At 49.5% G+C, this 26,477-nt stretch overlaps 1 protein-coding gene across 11 annotated transcripts in view; it reads left to right on the plus strand.

The window, feature by feature from the left end:
• Nucleotides 1-296: 296 nt before the first annotated feature.
• Nucleotides 297-26,477, plus strand: part of LOC118708074 (myelin basic protein) — a 77,248-nt gene continuing 51,067 nt past the window's right edge. For 2 of the 11 annotated variants that reach the window (XM_036419036.2, XM_036419039.2), the window contains exons 1-2: nucleotides 334-520; nucleotides 19,887-19,961. In XM_036419036.2, coding sequence (XP_036274929.1) covers nucleotides 19,911-19,961 — 51 coding nt within the window. In that variant the 5' untranslated portion in view covers nucleotides 334-520; nucleotides 19,887-19,910. Of the gene's footprint in view, nucleotides 521-19,886; nucleotides 19,962-26,477 lie in introns of all 11 variants that reach the window. The other 9 variants (XM_045574660.1, XM_045574659.1, XM_045574663.1 and 6 more) reach the window with 9 other exon arrangements.

A 26,477-nucleotide genomic window follows, 5' to 3' on the forward strand; every position in this document is an offset into this window, starting at 1 on the left:
CAAGGGCCAGGATCTTCAGACCTGGACCCAGAGCGCTGAAGACCTGGCACTGGCCCCTGGACTCTCACTCTGGGCCTGAGCCGCTGGCTGTGAGGTGCAGGGAGAAGGTGATCTCTGGGGCTTCAGAGGCTGAGGCACAGCAGGTCAGCGGGGCGCACTCCGGCCCCGCCCTCCCAGGCTCCCTGTGGCCCGGCCATCCCCAGGTCGCCCCCTGGGCCCTCCAGTCTCACTCTGCCTCGCTCGCTCGCGGGCAGGAGGTGGGGCTCGGGGTGTTTACCTGGCAGGAGGAAGCCCGGGAGGGAGGCGGGGAGGGGCGGGGTGCGCGGGGCCTCGGAGGAGCTGTGCCTTCAGTCTCCGCCGCCGAGCGCCGCCGAGAACGAGCCTCCGGCCCCGGCGGCCCGCGTCCCGGACCCGGAAGGCGGCGCCAAAGGCCCGGGGACCCCGCGCTTGGGGCCCGGGCAGCGGGGAGGCGGCCTGGACCCCGCGGAGCCCTCGGCCTGGGAGCGGCGAGCATAGCGAGGTGGGTGACCTCCGGGGGCGGCGGCGCTTTGTCTCCGCGCGCTGGTGGCGGGGCGCGGGGTGCGGACGCACGCCGGGGCCCAGAGCGGGGCTCAGCCGGGCGCGGGGCGCCGGGTGGAAGGAGGCCCAGGGCGGGGGAGGCCCAGGGCAGGGACTGTCTTTGCTCTGGATCAGGGTCCCTTCCGGGCCGCGTGCGGGACCCTGTGGCGGGCGGGCGCGCAGATGGCAGGGCAGGTGGGGCAGGTGGCGGCCCGCGGGCTCCCTGCGCTTGGCGGGCGCGGGTGCTGAGCGGGTCTGGAGGCGGCGGGCTCCCGGGTGGCCTCTGGCCCAGCTCCTGGTTGGGGTCGCGGAGGAGCGCTGGGCTGGGGGTGGCGGTGTAGGGGTGGGAAGTGACCGAGGCCAGAGTGGCCACTCTGGGCGGCGCGGACACGGTCATCGAGGAGCTGGGAAGAAGGCTGGGCGGGGGGGATCCCTAGGAGCTTCAAGTGCCTCCTTATTCCTCACCTGGAGCCCAGCGGACCACCCTTCTTCCCCCGCACCCTTAGGGGAACCCCAGCTTCCCTTTGTGCTCAGAGGTGGGGAGAAGCCACTGGCCTGGCGGCTTCCGCCTTTGCTGGGCCGTCCAGCCCGCCGCGCTGCCTCCAGCCGCAGGCTTCCACTTTCGCCCACCTGCGCCCACTTGCTGGCACGGCCCTCCTGGGCGGGAAGCCTCCCTGAGCCGCAAAGGTCAGGAGGGGCGCCCCAAGGTGTTGTGTCTGCAGTCATCCCCCTGAACCCAGGTGGTTCTAGGTGGTGAGGTGCTGGGGGCTCCCAGTGTCCCTTACGGGAGCGGTGGGCTTTGTGAAAAGGGTTCGGTTTCTTTGGGGACCTGGGTAGGACGCTGGCAGGAAATGGGTGCACTCCGGTTCCTGGTTCTCTGTTTCGCCGTTGTGAGAATCAATACCATGTGTTCCCTTGATCTCTGCACCCACGGAAGTCACTGGCACAGCTGGGGGTGGGGGGGAGAGGGGGGCTGTACTGGCAGCTGACACCCACACTGTGTTTCAAAAGAAGGGAACTTTATGGGTCCCTTATTTAAAACCTGTGGTTTAGGGAGAAGATTATAGCCTGCCAAAGTCAGGGAGACTTGTACAGAACAGTAGCCCAAAGGCCAGGGCCACCGTAGTCCGCTCAGTCCTGCACCCAGGCTATCTGGCAGCGACCTGGGAGCCTCTGGGCCCAGGTGTGCAGACTGGGGAGCTGGCAAGCGGCAGCTCTTCCCCAGGGATGGGCCAAAGGACCCAGGAAGAGGCCGCAGCTAATAGCTATGTTTCTGCCAGCCAAGGCACAGTGCCCATCAGTAGTTTTATTTTAAGTGCAGTAAACAAAAACCTGAAGGGAGAGACTCCAGTTAAAAAGTATTGTAAAATGTGGTTAGCACTAACTGCCAAGGATGTAACTGTTCTGAAACAACTACTTTCATTAACGTGGGGTTGAGCAAAAGCTATTTGGTTCACAGCCACTTAGAAAATCTCTCTAAAGTATCACCTTTCTGCCCAAAGGGGAGGACACGTAAGGCAGGCTTCCTGTTCTGTGATTTGGCTTGTAATGCCCAGTCGTGGTGGTTTTGAACGGTGGGTGGGTCCATGAGGACACCGAGCTGGAAAACCTTTCTGTTAACTGTCCTGTTTCTGTCTGGATGCTTTTTCCTTTCTCTCTAGATTCTTTACACATTTGACACAAAGTTAGCAATTGTCTGGCTGCCTTTCTACCCAGGTATCCAGGCAGCACTTACTGCCCAGGCTCCTCTGAGAGTTGCAGACCACATCGTCACAGTTGTGACTGCTCCAGGATGCTCTCCTCTGATATAATGACTCTCTTACATCCTGGTTTCGGCTGAGTAAACCAAGGCATGGAGACACGGGGACACTGAGGCTCAGTTCCAGAAGACCATCACCAGCGTGGGTTGCCGCCCTGTGCGGCCTTGGTGAATATGACAGCCCAGGAGCCTTACAGAGCTGGCTTCCTCTTCTCCTTCTTAAAATTCCACCATGAGTGAGTAACCACGCCCAAAACCATGCTTCCTCTTCAGGATGATTTGGCTGTAATGGTGCTGCACATGTCTTTGTTAGTCATCCTCTCCTTGCCTTCCTCAGTTGTCATTCCTGAGAGAAGGAAGTATTCAGAAGACGTTGTGTGGTTTCTATTAAGTAGTCATCAGCAGTAAGATGCTTCTGTTGGTCCAAAAGACACCCTGAAGGAAGCTGAAACCAGCTGAACTTGGGGGCTTGGAGATGGTTTTACACCACAGTGAATGCACCAGGATGCCCTGTGCTCCAGCCACGCTAAGAGCCAACAGCAGCTGGCCTTTCTCCTGAGCAGGCTCCTAGTCTCCGCCCAAGTGTGTAGTGGTCCAGCAAAACCAGAGATAGAGTCAGGAGGAGGTGCATAGCAGTGACTTATTGCAAGGACAAGGCTGGGGAGGTGGCCAGAAGGGAGGGAGGCTGGAGCTCTCAGCGTGCGCCAAAGCTGCCTCTGCAGAATCGCCCTCATGCTCCAGCCAGATAGCTCGTATTCTGAAGCCATTAGGAATGTCCCAGGCTCGATCATTGTTAAAAATTCAAAAATGGGAATCTGTATGCTATTTTACCCTGAATTCTGTGACCACCAATTGTGGGATCCCTTAACACGACCCGAGTGGTTCAGGGCCCACTCAGAGTCCGGTTTCTGGAGAAGGCCGCACACAAAATGAAGAAAAACCGACTGGAAAAGAGTTAATTTGGGAAAATGGGGGCCAGGCGGGTGTCCACCTCTAGGGAGGATTACTCCATCCTCTGGCCTTTTACCATTCCTTTTATTGAGACTCTGAGACAAAAACATCCCTTAGGCAGAAAATTCCAACAACAGAAAATCAACAAGAATTTACATATGATTAACAAATTAAAGTTGCCTTAACTACCACTATCTCAACTAGATGATGAGATAATAACTCCGACCATTCAGAGCCAACAAGGTTGTCCAGCTCCCTTTACATTGTATTACCAGAGACAATGTTTGGTTTAGGTTTCCAGCAACCAATGAGTAGGTGTGAGGCTCTATTCTGAAAAACTAGACAATCAGAGGACAGGGACAAACAGACATGAGTGGGGCCTCTGGGATATATAAAAAATTCTAAAACTCAGAAACATGAAACAAGCCATGCAATAGAAGAAGATAGGAGAGCACAGGCTGGTCTGGAGAAGAAAACCCAGCCAGGCTAATAAAATATGCTGAGGTGTTTTATCCACATGTTATCAGGGAATTGAAAATCACATTAATGGGAACATTTTTTATTTCCATTGTACTGGTAAACACTGTTGAATTCTGACTCATGTTGTTATGAGTAGGAGGGTAAAAAAGAACAGACACTTTAGAGAAGGATCTGGAAAAGTTGGAGATGAATGTGTCCTTGGCCAGAAAAGATGGTTACCTTCTATGACCCTGGGGTCTCATTGGGGGAGAATCTGGTCTTTGTGTGTGACGTATATACACAGGATACTCATGGAAGCATTTCTAAAAACTTTGAGGTAATTTTAAGAAATCATACAGAGCGATCTATATACCCGTCATAACATCATGCAAAAACTATAGAACAATATCACAACCAGGAAATGAACATTGATACAATCTGCCAGCCTTACTGAGGCTCCAGGTTTCACCAGGCTGCATGTGGGGTAAAGGGGTGTGCGTGTGTGCTCAAAGTTCTGTGTAATTTTATCACACACGTGTGTTAGGCCCAGACTTCGTGATCCCCAAGGACCACCAGGGAGCCGAGTCCAATGCAATAAACAAAAGAGCCTTTTCCATGCTAGCATGGGCTCTGTCCCACTCACACCAGCATGGTGGAAGAGAGAGAATTTTGTCCAGTCCAGGGGTTTTACTCTGGTCAGTGGTGATGTCACTGCCTCGGCTAACCATGATTGGGCTGGGTCCAGTTATGAAATGGAGGATAACTCCGCCCTGCCCCACAGTGGAGTCAGGAGCTCATCCTCGCCCGCCCTGCCCTCTCAGTGGAGTTATGGGACCATCCGCAGTCACATATGACAGTTTCATCACAGGGTTCCTCACATGGTCCTTTAAAACCACAGCCATCTTCCCCCTTCTCCCTCCCTGAGCCTTTGGCATGCACTCATCTGTTCCCCGTTTTCATAATTTCATCATTTTGAGAATGCTATCCAAGTGAAACCTTACAATGTGGAACCTTTTCAGATTGGCTTGTTTTCATTAAACACAATTCTCTTGAGTGCATCTATAGCTCATTCTTTTTCATTGCTGAGTAGTGTTCCCTGGTACAGATAGACCACCACCCATGCCATTCATGGGTACATCTTAGAATAGAATTCCTTACTAGTCTTCTATAGCCACCGGGTCTATAGTAGGAGCCTCTGTTTCATTCTCAATAGAGGTGATTTTTGTGTCTTCTTTTTTGTATCAGTTCTGCTGGAGAATGATCAATTTTATTGATTTTTTCCCCCTAAGAACTAGCTTTTTGTTTCATTGATTTTACTGTTTTCATTTTCATTGGTTTCTCTGCTTATCTTCATCATTTCTTTTCTTTTTTTTTTTTTTTTTTTCCGACTATCTTTGGGTATATTTAACTCTTCTTCCTTAGTTTCTTAAGTTAGAACTTAGATTATCAATTTGAGACTTTTTCTCTTTTCTGATGTAATCATTTAGTGCTATAAATTTCCCTTTCAGCAGTCTGTTAACTATGCCTACATATTTTAATGAATAAAATTTTTGATACTAAAAAAGAGAGAGACAAATAGCTCTCTAGGTAGGGTTATGGGTATATACTATGACGTAGTCATAGAAGTTAAACTAAATTACCTAGAACTTCAGGTATCCATATAGCTCAAGTTCGTAGTAACAATGCTGAATGGGAAACATCACATTGCTAATGAATAAATATGGTATGCATATTTCTTAGAAAAAATATACATTTTTCCTATATAATAGAGGGCTAATATGCAAATTGTCCCCTTGATCAGGTGTTTGACAAAGGGGGAGCCAGCGAGGCCCCCAATCAACCCCCTCACCCCAATTAGGGTTGGGGCCGCCTGGCCAACTGACCAGGACCCCAACCCCAATTGGCCCAACCTGTGCACAAATTCATGCACTGGGCCTCTAGTATATATCCTCCTACCTAAGAAAACAGTAATATGCAAATTAACCGTCACTCTGCTGGCAGGGGGAACAGTTAGACATCAATCAGGCTGGCATGGGAGTGGTTAGGGGTTGATCAGGCTGGCAGGCAGAAGTGGTTAGGGACAATCAGGAAGGCAGGCAGGTGAGCAGTTGGGAGTCAGCAGTCCTGGATTGTGAGAGGGATATTCAGCTGCCCATTTAGGCCCAGTGGGATCGGGCCTAAATGGGCAGTTGGACATCCCTCAAGGGGTCCCAAATTGGAGAGGGGTCAGGCTGGGCTGAGGGACAGCCTCTAGTATATATATAAAAGGCTAATATGTTAATTGTCCCTCCAACCATTTGACCAGTCAGTATGATGCACACTGACCTCCAGGAGGCAGATATTTGCTGCTAAGGTCTGGCTGATCAGGCCTGGGTGAGATGGACCAGACACATCCTAGAACCCTTCCTTGGTCATTTTCCAGCCCCGATCATACACTAGAGGGGTCCCTCAGCCTAGCCTGTGCCCTCTCACAATCTGAGACTCTTTGGGGGATGTTGGAGAGTGGGTTTTGGCCCCATCCCCGAAGGCCAGGCGCAGGGACCCCATCAGTGCACAAATCCATGCACTGGGCCTCTAGTAAATACATAAAAGAACACTATGTATTGTGATTGCATGCATGTGTAATAAATATAGAAATCCAGCAAGGCAGGCCTGTCCACCAACCTGAATTACGACATTACCTCAATCAGCATGCTGTTGAAGCCAGTGCATTTCATAACAAGAAACAAATGGCTCTTGCAACTCTGTTTGCATTTTACAAGTTTCAGTCCACACCAAGGAGAAGTCTGATGTCTTCAGGAAAATCAGCTAGGGGGCTCTGATCAGATCACATTTCCTGTGAGGAAGCTTTGGCTTCAGCCTCAGAGAAACTCCCCCACCCACTGACGGTGTCACCCTCTGTCACCACTGATCAGCCACTGACCCAGTTTCAAAATCAGTGTGGTTCTGATGAGGTGTGTCCTATCACAGCAAGAGAACGGCTTCCCCTTCACTTTCCTGGTGGCCCTTGTTCACTGCTTGCACCAGGCTAACAGTGACCCCAAACTTTAGTGATCAGATGACATGGGATGTCCCCACCGACATGAGATCCCTCCAGTGCGGCCCACCCCTCCAGTCAGTGCTGCCCTGCAGGCAGGAGCACAGGCAGCTGCTAGTTTGGCTCCTCCCACAGAGCTCACCCAGACACACGAGGCCACGTACATCCACACTACCCGCCAACCTAAACAGAGAGAGAAACTCTCAACACTATTCCGGCTGCATCTGGAAACTGATATCTGGAAACCGAGAGGCAACACACACCACGCACTCACTGAGTCAGTCATGCTGCCAGCAGGGGAGGAGCTGGCGGGGAGGCAAGAGCAGGCTCCCACCAAAGCATTAGCAGAGGCACCTGCCTGGACCTAGGTCTTCTCACCAGGCTATGGGGCAGGGCTGGTGCTAATGTTCCCCTAGGGGTTTGCCAGTCTCCTGCCTACGTTTAACCCAGAATTCCTATTCAGTGCAGCCCTAGGCCCCTGTCTCGGCCACATTACACTACAGACTCAGGGATCGGGCCCAAGAGTATCTATTCAGATGAGTGCCCAAGAAGTTCTTTATGCTTCCTGATAATCTGGCTCTACGTCAGAAAGAATGACTCATGGAAAAAAAAAAAAAAAAAAAGTTCTGTGCTGATGATATAGTTTCACTTACATGCTTATTTTTGATGCTTTCCCCACAGTTAGAGAATAACATTTTTCCTCCTGCCTTGTGCATGCCAGAATATCTAATGAGGAATATTTATGGACACTCATGCTCTTCATCTGTTTTCTCACATGGTTGAAAACCCAACATTTTTTGCTAAACTAGGAAAGCAAGAAGTGCAGAGCTATGTTGCAGGTTTCCGAAATAGAGCAAACGCGGGGTTGCTTTTTAAAACCTTGCTGCCCGTGTGGTGTGCTGTGCCATGCGTGTCTAAGGACGTGGAGATAAAGTGGATGGATTTCTTGCCCTGAAAGTGCTTTAGAGTGTGAGGAGGGGACTTGGAGGGCCACAGTTTCCCCGTGTGTGTGTGGGGGGGGGGGGGGGGGGGGGGAGGGTTGGGGGAGGGTGTGAACCAGTTTCCCAAGGCAGAATATTTCTAAGTGCCTGGGATGTGTGCAACCAAACTCTACAGGGCTTTGAGGAGGGTCTGCGCTGGAGGAGGGACGGAGGCTCCCTGGCTGTTTGGAATCAACGCTGGGCTGCAAAGTCTCTTCTGCCCTGAACACAGCTACCCTGGCTGCCTGCTGCCCGCCTGGGTGTTGATCCTCAGGACTGCTTCCCAAAGTCCCATTGGTGGAGAGGCTGCTTCCTCACCTCCCTTCCAGATGTCTGCCTTTCCGCACAGCTTGTAGCACCAGAGACTCTCCCCTTAGTGTATAAGGGGCTGAGATGGTCCACAGCGCGCTCAGTGCTGGGACAGTGAATGCGCATCTCCCTGTTGTGTCTCTGCTTTGCCCAGTGCTCGCAGGTGCCGCATCCACCGGGGGAGGTCAGTGAGAAAGCTATTGCACGCATCTCATGTGTCTCTGCTTCATGCACAGGGCTCCCACCTGCGGCATCCACCCATCCAAGGAGGGTGGGCAGTCCTCATGTTCTAATGCGCATCCCCCAATGGCTGCCCAGCAGATCCGGGCTCCTCAGAGGTGCTCTGCTGAATCTGTGCTTTACCCAGAGAAGAACGTGGTTCCTGGCCTGTCAGCTGACTGAATTGCCTCACAAGACCAGATACAGTAGAGCAGGAATTTAACAAAATAAACAAAAATGATTCTAATATTTTAGGAGCCAGTTTTCTCCCAGCGAGTGTGCAGCGGGGTGAGGACTGTGATGCTGGTTGTTTCCTTGATGTCTGAAGATGCAATAACCTTGGAATAGCCGAGACCCAGGGTTCTAGAAAGAGGAGGAAGAGAGATTGCCTCAGGGACAGTGTCATGCATGCAGAGCTTCGATGAATCGTTTTTACACCGCTTGTGAGAGACCGTCGGCTCTAACCAGGAGGCGCTGATCCTTTTACTTTTGTCATTATTTTCAAATGTCAAAACTCATTTTTGAAGAGACAGGACTTACACCAGACATTGAAAGAGAATCTTAGTCCTTTTTGACTGGTGGTTGGACACTGTTATGTGAAGAGAGGGAGATACAGAGGTGTACAGACCTGGCAGGTGGCCTCCTGCAAAAGCACGGGAATGACATGTGCATCGCATTGAGAGATATGTATAAGTCATATACACTGAGTTGCCAGGTTATTATGAACTCTGAACACATAATAATCTGGCCACTCAGTGTATATCCTATATAATAAAAGGCTAATATGCAAATTGTCCCCTGAGTGGTTGGCCTGCCTACCTGCTGGTCAAATGGGCAGAATATATACTGAGTGGCCAGATTTTTATGCGTTCAGAGATCCTAACAACATGTCACACAGGGTTAGCAATACCAAGTAAAGTGTGCTAGGAACTTAAAGTAAAATTTAATATGGAGGGAGATTAAAACCTGTTCAAAATGTAACCCCATTATGAAAAACAAAACACTGTACTGGTATTTGTGCGTGAATGTAGGAAAGGCCCCTGACGGTGATTTTGTGGCACTAACATGATATTATTGTCTCACTGAGTCTAAATCTCAGACTCCATTTGCTTTTTGAGATGGGCCGAAGAGGAATTTGAAATGTCCCCTGGACTCCCTCCCAGAGTTTGGTTCCTGACCTTTCTCGATGGCCCACATAGCGACCACAGCACCTGTGGTCCAGGAGACAGGAGGCAGATGGTTCTGCTGGTGGACTCCCAGCATCTTCCGCATCCTTTCCTTAGACTGACCTTCCTGGTCACTGTCTTGGGGCTCTCTGCCCATGGCTGACATGGTGGGTTTCCTGACTACTTACGGACGTTTGGGGTAACATAGACACTCAGGGAGGGCAGGTATGAAAGTGGGCAGAGAGGAGAGAGGCGGGATTCATTCATTCCTCAAAGCAGGGGAAGCCCACACCCAAATTGGTGCCTGTGGGGTTTCAAGGAAGGAGAGAGGGAAGGAAGGGAGGAAGGGAGGAAGGGAGGAAGGGAGGAAGGAAGGTAGGCAGCTCAGGCCTCTGTGCAGCGCCAGTGTGGGCCTGCCTTTCTGAGTGTACCTGTCTGCACAGGTAACCAGACTGGTAACCAGGTAACCAAGCTGCTCCCTCCTGGAGGCTGTGTCTGCACAGCAGGCTCTGTGGGCTGACCTGTTTTCAGTGTTTCTATTTTAACATTCGGAGGAAACTCACAGCATAGGTATTCTCTAAATTAGTACTTTGGAAAAGGTGTTAATCGTGTGACAAGCCTCCCTCTGTCTGGGTTGTTTCTACGTATTGTAACTGTATTATAACTAGTTGCATGTGCTGAACACTATACATGCTTATTTGGTAACAAGTCCTGCTTGACACATGAAAGGCAGTGTCCAGTCTCCACACTGGATCCCCTTGCTGGCCTCATTTAGGGTTTACATTTAACCTTGACCTTGGACACCTTGTATGGCTCTGTGGAGGGAGGTCTGCAGGTTCAGGCCTTCCAGGAACCCTGTCCGGGCTTTGGCTCCCATACCCGCTGTGTCTGCTCCTCCTGCCCTCTGCTTGGCCCTCAAAGAGGATTTGATGCGGAGCTGAGGGAGGCAGGTCTGTGTGCAGGGTTGGGCACCCTGGCTCTGCCTGCTGCCCTCTGTGCCCCACCCCCCATCTATGCCCAGCCTGTTTCCTCCCCAGGAGCAGCCCATGAACAGAACGGCGTGTGTGTCCCCACTTCCTTTCTGCTTCTGCAGTGTCCTGTGTTTCTTCTGAACAAGGGCTTCCGTTTTCAGGGGACACTTAGCCCCACCCCTCCTGACTCCTGTGAGAGGCTGCAGGGACCTCCCCAATGCTCCATGGCCGTGCTGGTCCTCACAGCCACGCTGCCCTTCTAGCTTCTCTGTTCATGCCTTGTTCTACTGGGTGTGATGCTACAATCCAAGGATCAGCTTAGTGGATTCAATACAGGCTTGTGCAATGTGAGTGTGTGTGAGAGCACGTGTGTGGTTTGGGTGCAGGGAGCAGCTTCAGTGAGTCCTCTTCCAGTCACTTAAGTATTTATTGAGCACTTATGTACCAGCCACTGTAGTAGGTGCTGGAGTCCAAAGGCCCTGCTTTGTTGTCTGGGCCATTACTTCTGCTCCACTTGAGGGCAGACCAGGTTCTGGGCTCTCAGTCTACTGGGATTTGACTTCCTGTGATGCCCTGCCTCACTTTAAACTATTTCAGGCAAAAGAAGGTTAAGCTCAGTCTGAGGGCCCTCTCCTCAGAGCCACAGGCTGGACAACGCGTGTGTAGTTGTCAGGTAAGCACCCTGTAATGAATACACTCTGCCAAGGTGTTTTCACTGTTCAAACAATATTCTTTATTTCCTATAAAAGATATTCCTGGACCGTCTTGGCTTTGGAGGAGCAATAACATTAAAAGGCCTCTACCTACAGGAAATACATCTTTGCCTTCCGAAAGGGCATTCATCTTTCTGGGCCTCGCAGAGACCACGTAGAAACTGAAGGCCGTGGGAACCACTTGAATAGATCCGGCTCAGAATGCAAGTGCATTGACAGCCTGTGTTCATGCTACGCGTTAGGCACTCTAGACATTTTTCATTCCGCTGTTCATTTGAATGCCATTTTTTAAATAACAGAGCCACAGAGCAGATTTAATTTCATGGTGTATTTTATAATGCTTCATCATTTGTCACTCTGCCCTCATTTTCACATTAAAGGAAAGAGGTGTGAAATCACTGGCCAACTTGGCCTTAATGTACTTTGATTCTTGAAGGTGAGATGAAGGAGGTTTCCCTTTTGGTGGAACTCCTTGACTTAATAAATCAGAGGCTTAATGCATTGAGATACCCTTTTTTTTTTTTAAAGAAATTAAGTGCCTTGCTCAAGCCATGCAGTCAATCCATGGCTGACATTGAACTAGAATTCTGGAGACCATGTGTTGTCTTATAGCTACAAGCACAGCCAAGACCAGACTGATCCAGGCCCACCCCGCCCACCAGTCACTGCCCCGTGGAGGGCATTACCCACTCTTTCAGGCCTCAGAGTGGGTTACCTGTGCATGAGGGGTGAGAGGATGAAGAGGACATACTTCTGAAATGTTCAGACAGTCCTCCAGGGCGTGATGGCCACCATCAAAGGACTCCTAACTCAAAATCCAGAGTCCTTTTCATTGCATCATACTCTCCGGGGACATGTCACTGCCCTTTTTTTTTTAATATAATTGTCATTTGCTAGCTTCCTTTATCTTTCTATTTTCTCAAGAAGTGAGGACTCATCCAATAAACTGGTGCATGCCTCTGTGAAGACGAGGCCCCGTAGGAGGTGGGCTCTGAGCTGTGTCTCCTGCGGGCCCAGGTGGGTGGGTGATTAGAATCTGGAGATCAGATCAACAAGCCCGGGGATTCAGTATCCTCTGGGGGCTGGTAAACCGGGGGGTGCGTTAGTCAGATTCAGACTGTAGCTCCATGGTGCCGGGCCACATGCATTCCTGTGGCCTGAGCCGGCACATGTGTTCCCCACACACAGCTATGAGGAGCCACCTTGCCTGGCATTAAGGAACCTACGAGTTGTTCTGGAGGCTGTCGGGGTGCCCTTCCATCACTGGCCATGAGCAATGCTCGAAGTATTCCCGCTTCCTCTATCACTGCTGTGGTGTCCCGGGTAACCTGGCGCACGCGGGCCTGTGGCAGCGGCACACGCATGGCTGCATTCCCTCTAATTACATCGTCAGTGTCCTGGGCCGGGTGGCACGCATGGGCCTGTAACAAGACCACGCATGACTCCCTCCTTGACTAATGAGGGACGTGCCCCCGGGAGGCAGGGCACAGGGGCCGGCCACTGAGGCCACGCCCGGCTGGGCTTATTCTTCCTCCTGCTCATGCCTGGTATCCTCGGGTGACTGTGAAATATTAACCAGCTGTTCCCACAGCTCCCCAGGAAGTAACATTTACCCTCCGGGGTTTCAGATAAGGAGCAAGCTAGAGCGCCTGCCTACAAGAGGGGCACGCCCTCTGCCACTCACACTTGGGTCTTTCTCTGGGAAACCGGCCTGCCCCCGCCCTGGACCTCTGGATGGGAAGATGGGCAGGGCAGACCTGCTTTCGGGCCTGTGCACAGAGGCAGGGGGATGACAGAGTTAGGCACCAGGACTACAGTCTCCAGCCTCCCATCCTCCCAGGGAGGGTGTGCCCTGCGTGTGCCCAGCCAGTCCCCGCCCTGCACCAGAAAGGCCTGTCTGGACCTGGCTGTGGGCACCGGAGCACACCGGCCTCCTGTGACTCCCTGGTTTTACACAGATATTTCTTCTCTCTCCTCAGAGCTTAGGAGACCTAAGCGGCTCACCTTTTTGTTTATTTTATACATGAGTTCCTTGCTCTTTAAACTTACTCACTGGGTTTTCTTTTAAAGATTAAACACGCAGCTATCTGTCTGCCCTGCCAGCACTCTGCTCTCACCTATCCCCTTTTGTATCGCCTTTTAGGGGCCGCAGGGTCTGGTTTACCTGCTGGGAGCGCACAGTCATCCTCTCGAGAACCACACCCACCAGGGGAAGCTGGTTACTGGGCCCAGGATCTGCTCTGGGTGCAGGGGGGGGCAGGGACCATGTCTCCCAAGGATGGGCAGGGACCATCAGCTTCCCACTCTCCAGAGGGCTCACCCTGTCCCCAAAGAGGAGAGAATGAAGCCACTCTGGAATTGTCACACTGTCCTTCTCTGCACTTTACTCACGTTATCCCTCTCCTGGGACGCGGTCTTCACGCAGTCAGTCTGCATCCGACAGATGCTCCCTCGGGGCTCAGCACATGAGTCAGAGGCCACAGGGGCCTCTCTAGCATGTGAAAACGCACCATCACCTTCCCCTCGCCTGTCATCCCTCCAGAGTGTAGCGAGGCCACCTCCAAAAGGCAAAGACACCCTGATCAGCACGGGGTGCTCCTGCAGACAATGCAGGTGGCTGGGGCTCATGGAAAGATCCGTGTCTACCTTTCCGCAGGGGCGACCTGAGCCTTCCCCAGCGGGTTGAGAGGTAAGAGCCCTGGGTTCGGCTGGGAGGCTCTGCAGGAACCGTGGCTGCTCTGTAGCAACAACAGGACAGTCCAGGTGCCTTCACAGTCTACTGCAAAGTAAAGACTCCTCTGACGTTAATGGCAAAGCACACGGAATTGTGAAAGCTCTGCTTTAGTGAATTTTTAAAAATCAAAGAAAGCAAACGTCACTCCCGGGTGGATTTTAAATTCTGCCACCCCACACGCATGTTCGTTCTCTCCATGCTGGGAAGACTGGTGGATTCCCAGGGCGTGGATGTTGAGCTGGGAACTGTGGGCTCAGTGCTTCTGTGGTTTCTCACTGATCCTGCTCTGTGGCCCAGGGGACCTCAGCCCACTACCCCCCTCAGGCCCTCCCCACCAATGATGTCCCTATGGTGTTTTAACACAAGTGCATCAGAACAGAAGAAAACTTGCCCTGAAATTTTATACACAAATAATCACACAAGAGACAGATGGCCTGCTGGCTCTCTGTTCATTATGAAGAGTTACTGGAAAATTTTTATCACAAGAAAGGTGAACTTTGACAGTTGAGATATACATGAGCGATAGGCGCTTTGGGTTCCTAAGAGCTTCATATCTGTCTCCTGTGCCTCGGGCCCCTTACGTACCACACAAGCCCCTCTCTATGGGAAGACAGGCCGCCCCTCTCTATGGGAAGACAGGCCGCCCCTCTTTATGGGAAGACAGGCCGTTATATTGCTGGACTGTGGTGGGCAGGTGGCTTCATCTGCCTGTCCCCTATTTAATCCTCTACAACGCCACACTGCAGAGAGGATGAGAAAGCAGATGCTGAGGGAAATTAAATTTGCTAAGGTCTGCAGTAAATAAGAATAGGGAGGCACGGAATTAACACGCAAATCATTCCTTTGCGTGCACTTTTCACCAGCTGTCTCTGTAAGATCTTAGGCAGAGAGTGGAGAAAGCCGGTTTTCATTATCAAACTGTATGCATGCACAGGTGTTCATAAGGAGCAGGTCCTTGTAACCCTTATTTTCTCAAGGATGCTTGTGAGAGGAGAGCCCTCCTTCTCTTATTGTGTTGACAGTTTAGAAACGTGTGCTATCTTGGACTTGCCTCCTCAATAAGTTCATAACATCCGACGGACCCCAATTTTTAACTGAAATATTTTCCTAGAGGCGTTGTTATTCTATTGCTTGGTTCAGCCTTCTCAGCGTTAGTTTCTCAACGGTAAAATGGGAATAAAGGTTTACAGGGTTATTCCTATAATTACATCACTGTGAAAGCAACCCTGCCCATTGAAACATTCACTTTAGGAGTGCTTTCTCTTTTTTTTCTTTTTTAATATATTTTATTGATTTTTTACAGAGAGGAAGGGAGAGAGATAGAGAGCTAGAAACGTCAATGAGAGAGAAACATCGACCAGCTGCCTCTTGCACACCCCCCACTGGGGATGTGCCCGCAACCAACGTACATACCCCTGACCAGAATCGAACCTGGGACCTTTCAGTCCGCAGACCGACGCTCTACCACTGAGCCAAACCGGTTTCGGCAGGAGTGCTTTCTTGAACATGGACTCAAACAAAAAAAATTGTCCAACCAACAGCATCTTATGAAACTAAAGCCAAAAGAGCCATGAGTCTATAACGATTATACAACTGTGGTGCATTTCCTACAATATGGACATAAAGACAACTAGACAAGTTGATTAGAAATGAGCCCAGGCGTACAGTAACAGGCAGATAACAGACCGCCCCACCCTGCCCCACCCCACCCTGGGTTCCGCCTCCTGGCGCCTTGAATTTCTGTTTATCTCCTCACATTGGGGGAGGTTTGGGGAGACAGGAAAGATGCTTGGGGACCACATCTATGAAGCCAGCCTTCTAGAAAGACTTGAATTGAAACCTCTATTCCACAGTAAACGAAACAAAATTTCACAATAATCCCATTTCCTGTAAAAATGCACTCAAGGGCCCTGCAGAAATAGCCAGTTTAGCATTTTAATATTGGAAGGCGTCTCTGAAGTTTGGGGAATGGCTATCTCTTCCCTCACTGCCCGCTCTCAGTATAGTCTTTTATATAATTTTTAATTTTTTTTCAATTACAGTTGGTACACAATGTTATATCATTTTCAGGTGTGCTACATAGTGATTAGACATTTACATGCTTACAGAGTAATCCAGCACCCCATAAGTAGTACCTGCCTGGCCCCATCCACATTTGTGGCAATACCATTGACTGTAGTCCCGGTGCTGCCCTTGAACTTGCAGAAGCTCATAACTGTGAAACGCATGGGCCGTCTGTGATGGAGCGGGAACTTGGTATGGGCTCATTGAGTGTGGTCACTTCTGGGCTCCTCAAGGGCCACTGGCATCTTTACTCCTTTACCTTCCCTGAACTTGACAGTTTGGAGTGGATCTACACATGTGTGGGCACCCACAGAAAGGTCTCTGTAATGTGAATGATGGTGGGTCATTGGACAGCCAGGAGCATCTCCTGCACTGCTCACCACCCATCCTGGTGACAGACACCTGGTGGGACGAATGAGAAAGGGACCAGCCAGCACCTAGGGCCCACCCTCTCCCCACCCCTCACCAGCTCCCACATGGATCTCATTCTCACCAGCTCAGTGAGGAAGCTTTTGTTACTTCTACTGTATAGGAAACTGAGGCTCAGACAGGTGAGTCATTTGCCCTCGGTCATGGGCAGGAACTTGGATTGGAACCTAGGCCTCAATTGCCCTGTTTGCACTTTAGAATGATCTGTACTTGAACTTGCAGATAGAAGCTAAAATGAAGCATGTGCAGTAGAAGCATGGCAGGCAGCCCATGCATTTCACAGTGATGAGCTTCTGCAAGTTCAAGTACAGCACTTGGAAGAGTTAGAACGTCCCTGGTTAAAATACGTAGAAGCCATTTCCCCGCCATGCCTCCACCATGTCAGCTGCCCCATTCTTAGGCGCTCACATGCACGAGGGATGTGCTGATTTCTCAGGGTCTCCACCAAGAAAATAGGCAGAAATCTCAGAGCGGTGGGAGCTTATTATAGAAATGAAGCCACACTATTAGGTTGGATCGCTCTCCCATCAATCTTGAGGTTTCTACTGCACATGCTTCATTTTAGCTTCTATCTAGCTGACACAAATTGTGGATGATCCTGTCAGCATGGAAATTTTCACTAATCCAATGCCTATTAGGAAATCTCATCTAGAATTGAATTTCTGCCTTAGGACAGTGTCCTGATATAACCTAAAAGCCCTTCCCACTTCCCACTTGTTCATTGTGCATTATTTCACCCAAAGCTTCTGAAATTACCCAGAAATGCTTCAGAGTCAGCCTGGCTTCCATGCGGCATTCCACATGTTTACCACGTTTTCCTCTTGCTCCCTCGTTTTGATGAATTGCAACAGTGAGATGAAATGAAGATGACCCCCATCTTCCGGCTCTCTGGTTTGCAGATGGTTCTTCTCATAGATTACAGAGCCCAGCTGCTGATGCGGAGTTCTCAGGCACAGTCACAGCGAGGAACTCGGCCTTCCCAACCCCTCCTCCCACCCGCAGTCAGACTGAGAGCAGAGTGCAGGCGACTGCCTGTCCACGCCATCTTCTCCCGGCTGGGCCACCGGATGCAGTCCCAGTGCCCATCAAGGCTGCTCAGAGGCCGTCTTCCCACTGATGAGGGCCTGCCACACATCACATGTTAACTTTGCTTTTCTTGTCTGACTTGTATGTAAATTGTGTGTGTAAGGCTAGACCCTAACTGCTCTAAATGGTACTTCAGTCTGTTCTGTTTGTGTCCAAGAGCCACGAGTTTTTTAAATGTTGATTACAGTTCCCCCCAAGGGTAGCCTAAGGTTTTGCTTTGAAACATAAGGAGGATTTGATCAGAGATGCTGGAAGAATGATTAATTCTCTTCCAGGAGCCAAGGAAGCATCTGCAACTAGATTTCAGCTGTGCTTCAGAGACTCTTCACACCAAAACACTCCCCCTTAGTCCAAAAGCAACCCCCAAATAGTCACTTGTCGTCCTGCATGAGGCTTGTTCCCTGGAGGAGGGAGAGTTAGGTTGGGGTTACCTGATGCCAGCGAGGGAAAGGAAAAGATGGGGCGAGGGTCAACGGAAATGGAGACGGCCGAGGCAGGGGACTGCAGATAGAGACGTGAGCTAGAGATGCTGGCGAGGTGAAAACAAATATGGTTGCAATGAGAGAGCCCCGAAAGGCCAAGCTGTCAACCTTAATGAAGTTAACGATTTTTCCTGTGCTTAGTTTAGAACAGACCAATTCTCATTCCTTAAACAGGGAGATAGACGCGCAAATGGTTGGGGAAATGCCATTTCATGTATTCAATACAGATTACAAGTTCTTAACATTTAGTTAGAACCCTACATGGAATCAAAGAGGAACAGCTATTGTCCACGCACGCATGCTCTCTGACTACCGCTTGGACCCCATGAGGACAGCACAATGTCTGTCTTCCCATTTCCATACCCATTCCTATCAAGGAAAGGAGTATATGTGACCCCAAACCTCAGTCTCTTCAGTGACATCACCCCAAAAAGATGTTTCTGTCTAATTTAAATAAATGGGGAAGGTAGATGGTGGACTCCCATTTCATACTGGAATAATCCGAAAAGCTGTACTTGCATTTTTAAAATCATACACTTTAAAGCATTGTTTGTTTGTTTTTTCACTCTCCTTGTGAAACATGAGGGATTCATATGATTCTTCAAAGCTAGTGCATTTGTCACCACTAGAACCATGTCTTTGATTTACGGGCACATTCTCACTGCTTTCATCTGAGCCGTTTGAAGTCCAGCACTTTAAAACGCCCCCTGCGCAGGCTCTCTCTGCAGACGGCTCCGGCCCGGCGCGCATCTCCACACTGTCGAGGGGTGGCTGTGTGGTTCCTCCTGTGCCGGCTCGTGGACCCCCACACCCTGGGAGGCGAACTGTCAGGTGTCCTGGGTCCTTTCTCTCCAGTCTTGAGGACCATCCGTGTGCCCACTGAGGTCCTCCTGAAAAGAGCATCCACATCCTTCGTTGGTATCGACGAGGCCCGAGGGCTGCGGCACCTTTGGGGAAACCCAGATGCCAGCAGGCAGCTCCCTCTTTTCCGAAGAAGACTGCCTCCAGGGGATGCGCTGCCTTGCATTCAGACACGGACATTTTAGAAACCCCCTTCCCCATTTTTTAGGAAATGATTCATGCTTGTGACCTTGGGAGAAAAACTGTTCTGCATTCTGCAGGAGGTGGGGACCCACGTGTCTTTTTTTTTTTTTTTTTTAAGAATGCATCATGGAAAGCTACAGGTGTAACTGCCCGCAAAGCCCTCGCTGCACCAGGTGGGCAGGGGTGTGGACGGAGCTTGGCGTTAGTGCCGGTACAGGGATGCGGTGGGACCCAAAGTGTGTTGGAATGGGTTTAGGCTAAATTATTCAGTTTTATACCCTGTTTGTTTTATTTTGTGGGGTTTTTTTTTGTTTTTTTTTTGTTTTGTTTTGTTTTGGGGGGGGGCAGGGGGAGACCTGTGAATTTGCTGTTAGTGTTTGGGTTAGGAAATAGGAACAAGAAATACAAACTTTAAAAAAAAAAAAAATCCAACTGTATCTCCCCTGGAAATTCTGCAGATTCTTGGCATACTTGTCTGATAAGCCGCCTGATCTTGAGGTTTCTGTGCAGACGACTCCCTGGGCAGTGAGCACGGACTCCTTACCTTTCACTTGTGGGCACCTCCGTGCATCTCAGTCATTTCCCGGCGTGGCCCCCGCGTGTGAGCTGTGACCCCCTCTGTACGGATGTGTCTGTGTAGAAACAGCTCCCAAGATTGCTGGGGACGGCCTGATCATTTTACCGATGAGGAAACACCCGGCATGCATTTGTCACGGAACAGCATTGAGATCGGCAGCTCCCTATATTCTACCATTTCCGAGGGACCACTAATAAGATGTTCCTTGTGTCTTGAGTTTGGGGTTTTAGTTTTCTCTCTTCGGGAAGGGATACAGCGCATCTCACAGGCATGTGTCCTGATGAAAAACAACACGGAGAATTCTAAACGTGCCAGCTTTAGGCTAATACCTTCTCTTTTTTCTTCCAGCCTCTGGAGCTTCCTCAGTGCGGGATGGGGAACCACGCGGGGAAGCGGGAGATCTTCACTGAGAAAGCCCAGAAGGTAAGAATGAGGGGCTCAGAGACCTCAGTCCTCGGAGTGGGTGCTGTGGCTCTGGCTTTCTGCTAACACCAGTAGACTGTTCCCCTCCAGCCCCCAGCAATTCCAGGGCAGCGCTCGGCCGCCGCTACAGCCCCAGATCTGGGCCTGGACTCCAGACCACCATGGAGTCCAGTGCTGGGGCCTCCGCAGCCCTGCCCACCCCCCTTACTGTGGAATGTTTTCAAAATGCAGCTAGACAGGAAATGTGGAAATAAACTCCATCTGAATCCTTCTAAGCTGCCGGAATTCATCTTTGCATTTCCAGCGCAGCCCTCGCCATTTCCCACCTGTTTCACAGGCATTAATCAGCTCCTCCACTTGGTTCTGATTCTTGGCTTTGGCCTGGGTTCCTGGGAGTGTCAGCAGAGAGTGGCTCCCAGCCCTCTGCCTGCTGAGCCAGGCCGGTACTGTCCACACCCACTGCTGGGGCAGGAGCACCAGTGGGACTGAGACCCAGGCCCTTCCCAACCCCAAATCCAGCATCGCTGTTCTCTCCTGCTTCACTCTCCTCCTGCACTTCCTGCTAAAACCAGCTACTGTCATGGTAACGATGTCACAGAATGGAAAGCAGAGTCACTGAGAAATGGAAATCCTTCCAGTTCCCTAGACTTTAGCCTGGGGCATCATGTGATAGAGCCATGGTGCCTTTGAGCCCCAAATTCACCCCAAAATTGGACATTTCTGAGTTGATTGCAGTGCGTTGGCAGTTGTTGGAGACCTGTCTGTATAATTTCTTAGGCAAGTCCCGTAAACAAGTTTGGTTTTTTTATTTGAGAACTCAGGTAATTCGTAGGTTAATCGTATAATCTATACTTAAGAGCTTAAGGAACTGAAATGTAGAAAGCATTTCCCCACAGACATGTACTGACCTCCTCTGACACTCAGCTGCACAGAGCCACCTAGACGACGAGGCGAGTTCTTAGTCTGCGAGGTGCACACAGACTTTCCTCTGTACCTACAGGAGTCTCAGATTCACTCTCCTTTCCTCCTGCTATCTCTCTGTCTATCTCTACCTCAGCTCCGTCTCCCTCACACACACCCCTAAGGGGTTCCTCTAGACTTCAGTTGCAAAACAGGAGGCTGTCTTTCACAAGCACCAGTGCAGTAAGAGGGCACCGCCGTGTTCTGCCAACCCCCACCCTCCACCCACCCCAGACAGACACGGCTGCAGTGGATCTGTTCTGGTGGGAATGTTCTGTCTGTGTCACCCGATGCGTAGTCATTAGACACACCTGGCAGGAAGCACACGGCGTGTGGCTGGTCCACCTGAGGAACCACACTCTCAGTGCTATTTATTTTCAATGACTTCTATTTAAATAGCTATATGTTCAAGGGACAGTGTGGCCCCACCAGATACACCTCACCCCTAGGTGCCCAGAACCCTGCTTTTCAAGTAAAGTAAACAGTGTGAAATCTTTAGCTGTTCTCTTCTACTTTCTGACAGTTTTAGTCTTTTTGAAAAGAGGTTTGTTGCAATAAATTTCAAAGGGAAATAGGACTTGGTGTTTGGAGAATACCCCAGGAGCATTAACACTGCCTTCCCACTAGCCATAGGCCCTTCTCGTTCCACCACTGGGATACAAAGCACTTGGTTCCTCTGTTTAGGTACATGGAGTCACGTGCCTTTTAATCATCGCCTCGGTGTTTAAAAGAAAATCAACCTTGCGACTTTAAATTTCTCTTCGTGAGTTTGTAACAACACAGTAAAGTCTGGGAAACCGGGGGTGAGTGTTAAGTCACAATCCCTGCAGCACTTGACACAGGAGGGTCGTTTCCTGAGAACCACAGGGAACCAATTTGGATGCACCTCACATGCGTCACTGAGTTGTCCTATGACCTGGTGGGTTGTGTTGCCTGCTCCATAGCAGGTTTTTCAAAATATAAAAGTAGTCTGAAGCTTCTATCTTCTCATAACTATGATCTGAGTTACTTGTATTGTCAGTTATGAAACCAGGGGGAAGGTCTGTGGCCTGAAAAGCAAAATTTCTCCTGCAAGTAAGTGCGTTTGTAGGAATATCATGTTCTCATTCTTGAAGAAGTGAAGAATGGATCTCATTAATCTTGCTGACCGGCGTCTGTCTGCACCTGTAGGTATGAAATGCTTGAGATGCATTTGGTTGGTTATTAAACTTCAGGTAGCTGGTTTTGATGCTGGCAGAGTGGAAACAGGCCTTCGCCTGATTCGGTTCTGCAGCTCCCAGAGCGAGTCGGGCAAGTTTCTGTCCGAGGCTTTCCCGCTTCCATCCGAGCAGTAGCAGAGCTCAGCTTTGAAGAAGGGCATCTGCACAGACCAGGGACCATTCCTTCTGCAAGGCAAGTGTGTCCCTAAATTTAGAGCGAGGAAACCAAAAGGCAGGTGCAATTAGAGTTCTACAAAATTCTTCTCTTCCACTTCTTAACCTCACTGCATTGGTATACACATTAAACCCTGTTTTTACTTAAGAAGCTTTTTCCCCCACCTTCTCTAAAATATAGAAAAATGTCAGAAGATGGATAGTAGTGAAGTAAGTAATGATGATGCCTGGCTTTTACTCTGCTAGCTGGAGGTGGGGACCCTATTCCCCACCTTACACATGGTCACTCATCTGTACTCACAGAGCCTTTGGGCAGTGACTTCATGTAGCCAAGGACACTTCCTGTGCCCTCTGACACCATACACACAGGTCGAGGAAGGAGTCCTGGTGTTGAAATCTCAGCTCTGTGAGATTCGTACTTTTCTTCTGGGGTCCTCAGTGTTGAGTAGCAAGCATTTTCTCCGCCTTTATTTATAAATCCATTCACGTTCATCACTCTGGCCAGAAGTAGAATTAACCAATCTAGCCATCAGAGAGAAGAGTCAAAGTCTTCCAAAGTTTTAATTTCCCACATTTCAAAAGCCAGTCCTAGGCCTTGGCACTGAGCCCCACGCAGGCTCCACAGAGGTCTGCCCGCCAGCATGGGCGGGAAGGATCCTGATCCTCCATGTCATTGCCCCCCAGGGACCCGTGCCCAGCCAAAAGCCACTGGGTCCTGGCTGTTGAGTGCAGATGTTGCTGTTTTTAATGGCTTTTATTGAAATAGAACTCACATAAGATGTACTCATTTAAAATGTATAAATCCATGTGGGTTTTTTGGCAGATTCATAGGATTTTGCAACCATCACAGCAATCTAATTTTATAACATTTGTTCATCCCTCAGAGAAACCCTCCTGCCCATTAACGGTCACTACCCACTCCCCACCCCACCCGACTCTCCAGCCTGACTCAACCACTGGTGTGCTTGCAGTCTCTATAGACTTGCCTGTTTTGGACACTTCATATGTGGGTAACCATATATGGACACTTCATATATGGGTAACCATATATTTTGTGTGTCTGGCTTCTTTCCTGGAGCATCATGTTCTCAGTGTTCATCCACACTGTAGCACATGTCATTGCTGAGTAACATTCCATACTAGGAATTTACCCACTCATTACTAGGTGGACATTTGAGTTGTTTCCACCTATTGGTATTATGAAGAATGCTGCTAACAACATCCATGGGTAATGTTTTGTGAGGACATATGTTTTCATTTCTCTTGGGCATATACCTGGGGATGGATTGGATGAGTCACATGGTACTTCTAGGCTGAACTTTGAGGGCTACCATACTGCTTCCACAATGGTCCTCCACCGTACTGGCTGATGAGTGTTTTGACTTCCGCACATCCTCGCCTATGATAATTATTACAGTCTTTTTTATTGTATCCACCATCATGGTGTGAAGTGGGACCCCAGCCTGGTTCCATTTGCCTTTTCTTAACGGATAACAATGTTGAGCATCTGTTACGTGCTTCCTGCCCATTTGTATATCTTCTTTGGAGACATGTCTGTTCAGATTCTTGCCCATGCTTTGAATTGGGCAGTTTGTTTTTCTTTGTTGAGTTGTAGGAGCACTTTACATATGCTGGACACTGGTCCTTTATCGAGCCCACAATCTGCAAACACTTCCTCCGGTTCTCTGAGCGGTGGTTTCGTGCTCTCGGTGGTGTCCATTGAAGCAGGACGGTTTCTGAGTTTGAAGTCCAGCCTCCCAGAACATCTTCTGTTGCTTGTGCTTTAAGAGCATATCTAAGGCTCACATCTGAGAAACCATTACGGAGGCAGCACTGGTTTTCATGACTCAATTCCATCTGATTCTCACCCTCAGTCAGTCTTTAATCCTTGTCATGCCATCCCTGCTCTCCAGTTGTTCTTTTAAAAGTAGCGTTTTGATGACTTATATGTATCTTTATGGAAAGTACACAAATAAGTGGATTTGTAGGTTTTGCTTCCTTTCTGATGCTTCCCTTTGTCTAGACCAGTGGCTCTCAACCAGGGTGCCCCTTCCCACCCCGGGTGGGGTATTTGCCAGTGTCCAGTTGTCACAGCGGCAGGGTGCCCCAAGCTTCCTATGGCAGAGATCAAAGATGCTGCTCAACATCCCACAACACACAGGACAGCCTTCACCATGACCAGGACTGACCCAGCCCAGAACTTCTCCAATGTCTCGGCTGCACAGGCCACGGCTGCCCGTGCATGGATGTCCCCGTCCTGCCCTGACCCTGTGTGAGGGGAGACATGGCTTCACAATGAGCTGGTTCACATGATCCCAGTCTTCATGTCTCTTCATGTTCTTTACTTTGATCCCAAAAGCTTTCAGTGTTTTGCTAGAATCCTTTGTTACTTATCCAAACCCAGCTTACAGCAAGAATAATTCTGTTTTTTAAGAAACAAACCAAAAATGCTGAGTAATAAGCTCTACGTTGTAAGAAGAGTTTTTATTATTACCTCCCCCTACCCCACACACACACACAGTTGAAGGACTGAGATTTGACCCCAAACACAGGCCATGAAAAAGGAGGGTGACCCTGCCCCCTGCATCCCAGAAAGGGTCCCCAACTCACCGGATCTTCTCCCTTGGGACCCCTGAAGCCCTAGAACAGTGGAAAGAGCATCTCCCAAGGCCGTTCAGTCCAGCTGGGATCTTTGGTTTGAGCTAATTCGATTTCCTCTGGATCTGATGGAAGCAAGTCTTCCCTGAGAGTAGACTCTCACCTGGCTGTGGTGGACACCCAGCCGGCTGCCTGGGGGCTCTGAGTGCCTCTTTGCAGATAATATTTATCACCTGACCATACCAGAGGAGGCATTTGAAAGGCACTATTGTTGTGTGTGTGTGGTTTTTTTTTTGTTTTTTGTTTTTGTTTTTTTTTTTTAAGAAATGCAGGAGCCGAAACTGGTTGGCTCAGTGGAAAGGCTCAGTGGATAGAGCCTTGGTCTGCGGACTGAAAGGTCCCAGGTTCGATTCAGGTCAAGGGCATGTACATTGGTTGCGGGCACATCCCCAGCAGAGGGTATGCAGGAGGCAGCTGATCAATTTTTCTCTCTCATCGATGTTTCTAGCTCTCTATCCCTCTCTTCCTTCTTCTCTGTAAAAGATCAATTATATATATATATATATATATATATATATATATATATATATATATATATATATATAAATGCAGGAAATATACACTCCTCTATTTAGAGAGAATTTACAAACCCTTCCAACACTGAAGTTGACAAGTTCCATCCCATGGTTTCCTGTTCAGGTCGGTGCACGAAACCAGTAAAGATGACAAAGACTGTGAGCTCAGCTTGCACCCAAGATGCACAGGAAGGAGAGGCCTCGGGCCCAGGGAGGAGTCGTGGGGTGGAACAGGCCTGCACTGCACTCTGGGTAGTGACAGAAGGGGCACCAGGCAGATATGAGGAGGGGGGATGGGGCGCACACCAAACACATGGTGGGGTTTGAACGCTGTGCTACTCCAGGGCTCATTCTCTAAGCAAAGAACGGATCAACCAAACAAGACATGTTGTTCATCACACAGGAATGAAAACCGTTGAGTAAAAAAGTATGGGGGATGCAGCAAACTACTTAATTTATAGTGATTATTATGCCAATGCTATTGAATAATACATTTCATCTCTAGTAGAAAATATTTTTAAAACTACCTTAATTATAAGAATTTTTTCTCATTGCATGTCCCCCTAAAATGATTATGGAAAAGTAAATGGACTCTCACTAGGCCAGCCCTCACATACTTAGGCTGATGGAAGGGAAAATTGGCACAAACATTTTGAAGAGAAAAAAGGTAATGGTTTCGAGTGAATTTACCTAGTAGACACTGGCAGCCACAGACACATTTGGGAATGAGGACACTTGGGACAGTGACACTCTGGAGGTTCCTGAGTTATGGAGTTGGGCCCTTCATTTGTGTACCTGAGTGTTTACAACTTGTGGGAAGCTTTTATTTCTTTATCAGGAAAATTCTATTGCATTTGACACTCATCATCTTGATGTTCTTTGTTTTGCTTGTAGACATTTTGCTTATTAAAAATGTGTTAGTCATAAGGATATTTTTATGTTCGTGGGATAACAACAGTGTCAGGTCTCAGGAACAAGTTTCTTATTTGAACAGAAATTAGTCACTAGAT

Source organism: Pipistrellus kuhlii, unplaced genomic scaffold, assembly GCF_014108245.1.
Source record: "Pipistrellus kuhlii isolate mPipKuh1 unplaced genomic scaffold, mPipKuh1.p scaffold_m20_p_6, whole genome shotgun sequence".
Lineage (NCBI taxonomy): Eukaryota > Metazoa > Chordata > Mammalia > Chiroptera > Vespertilionidae > Pipistrellus > Pipistrellus kuhlii.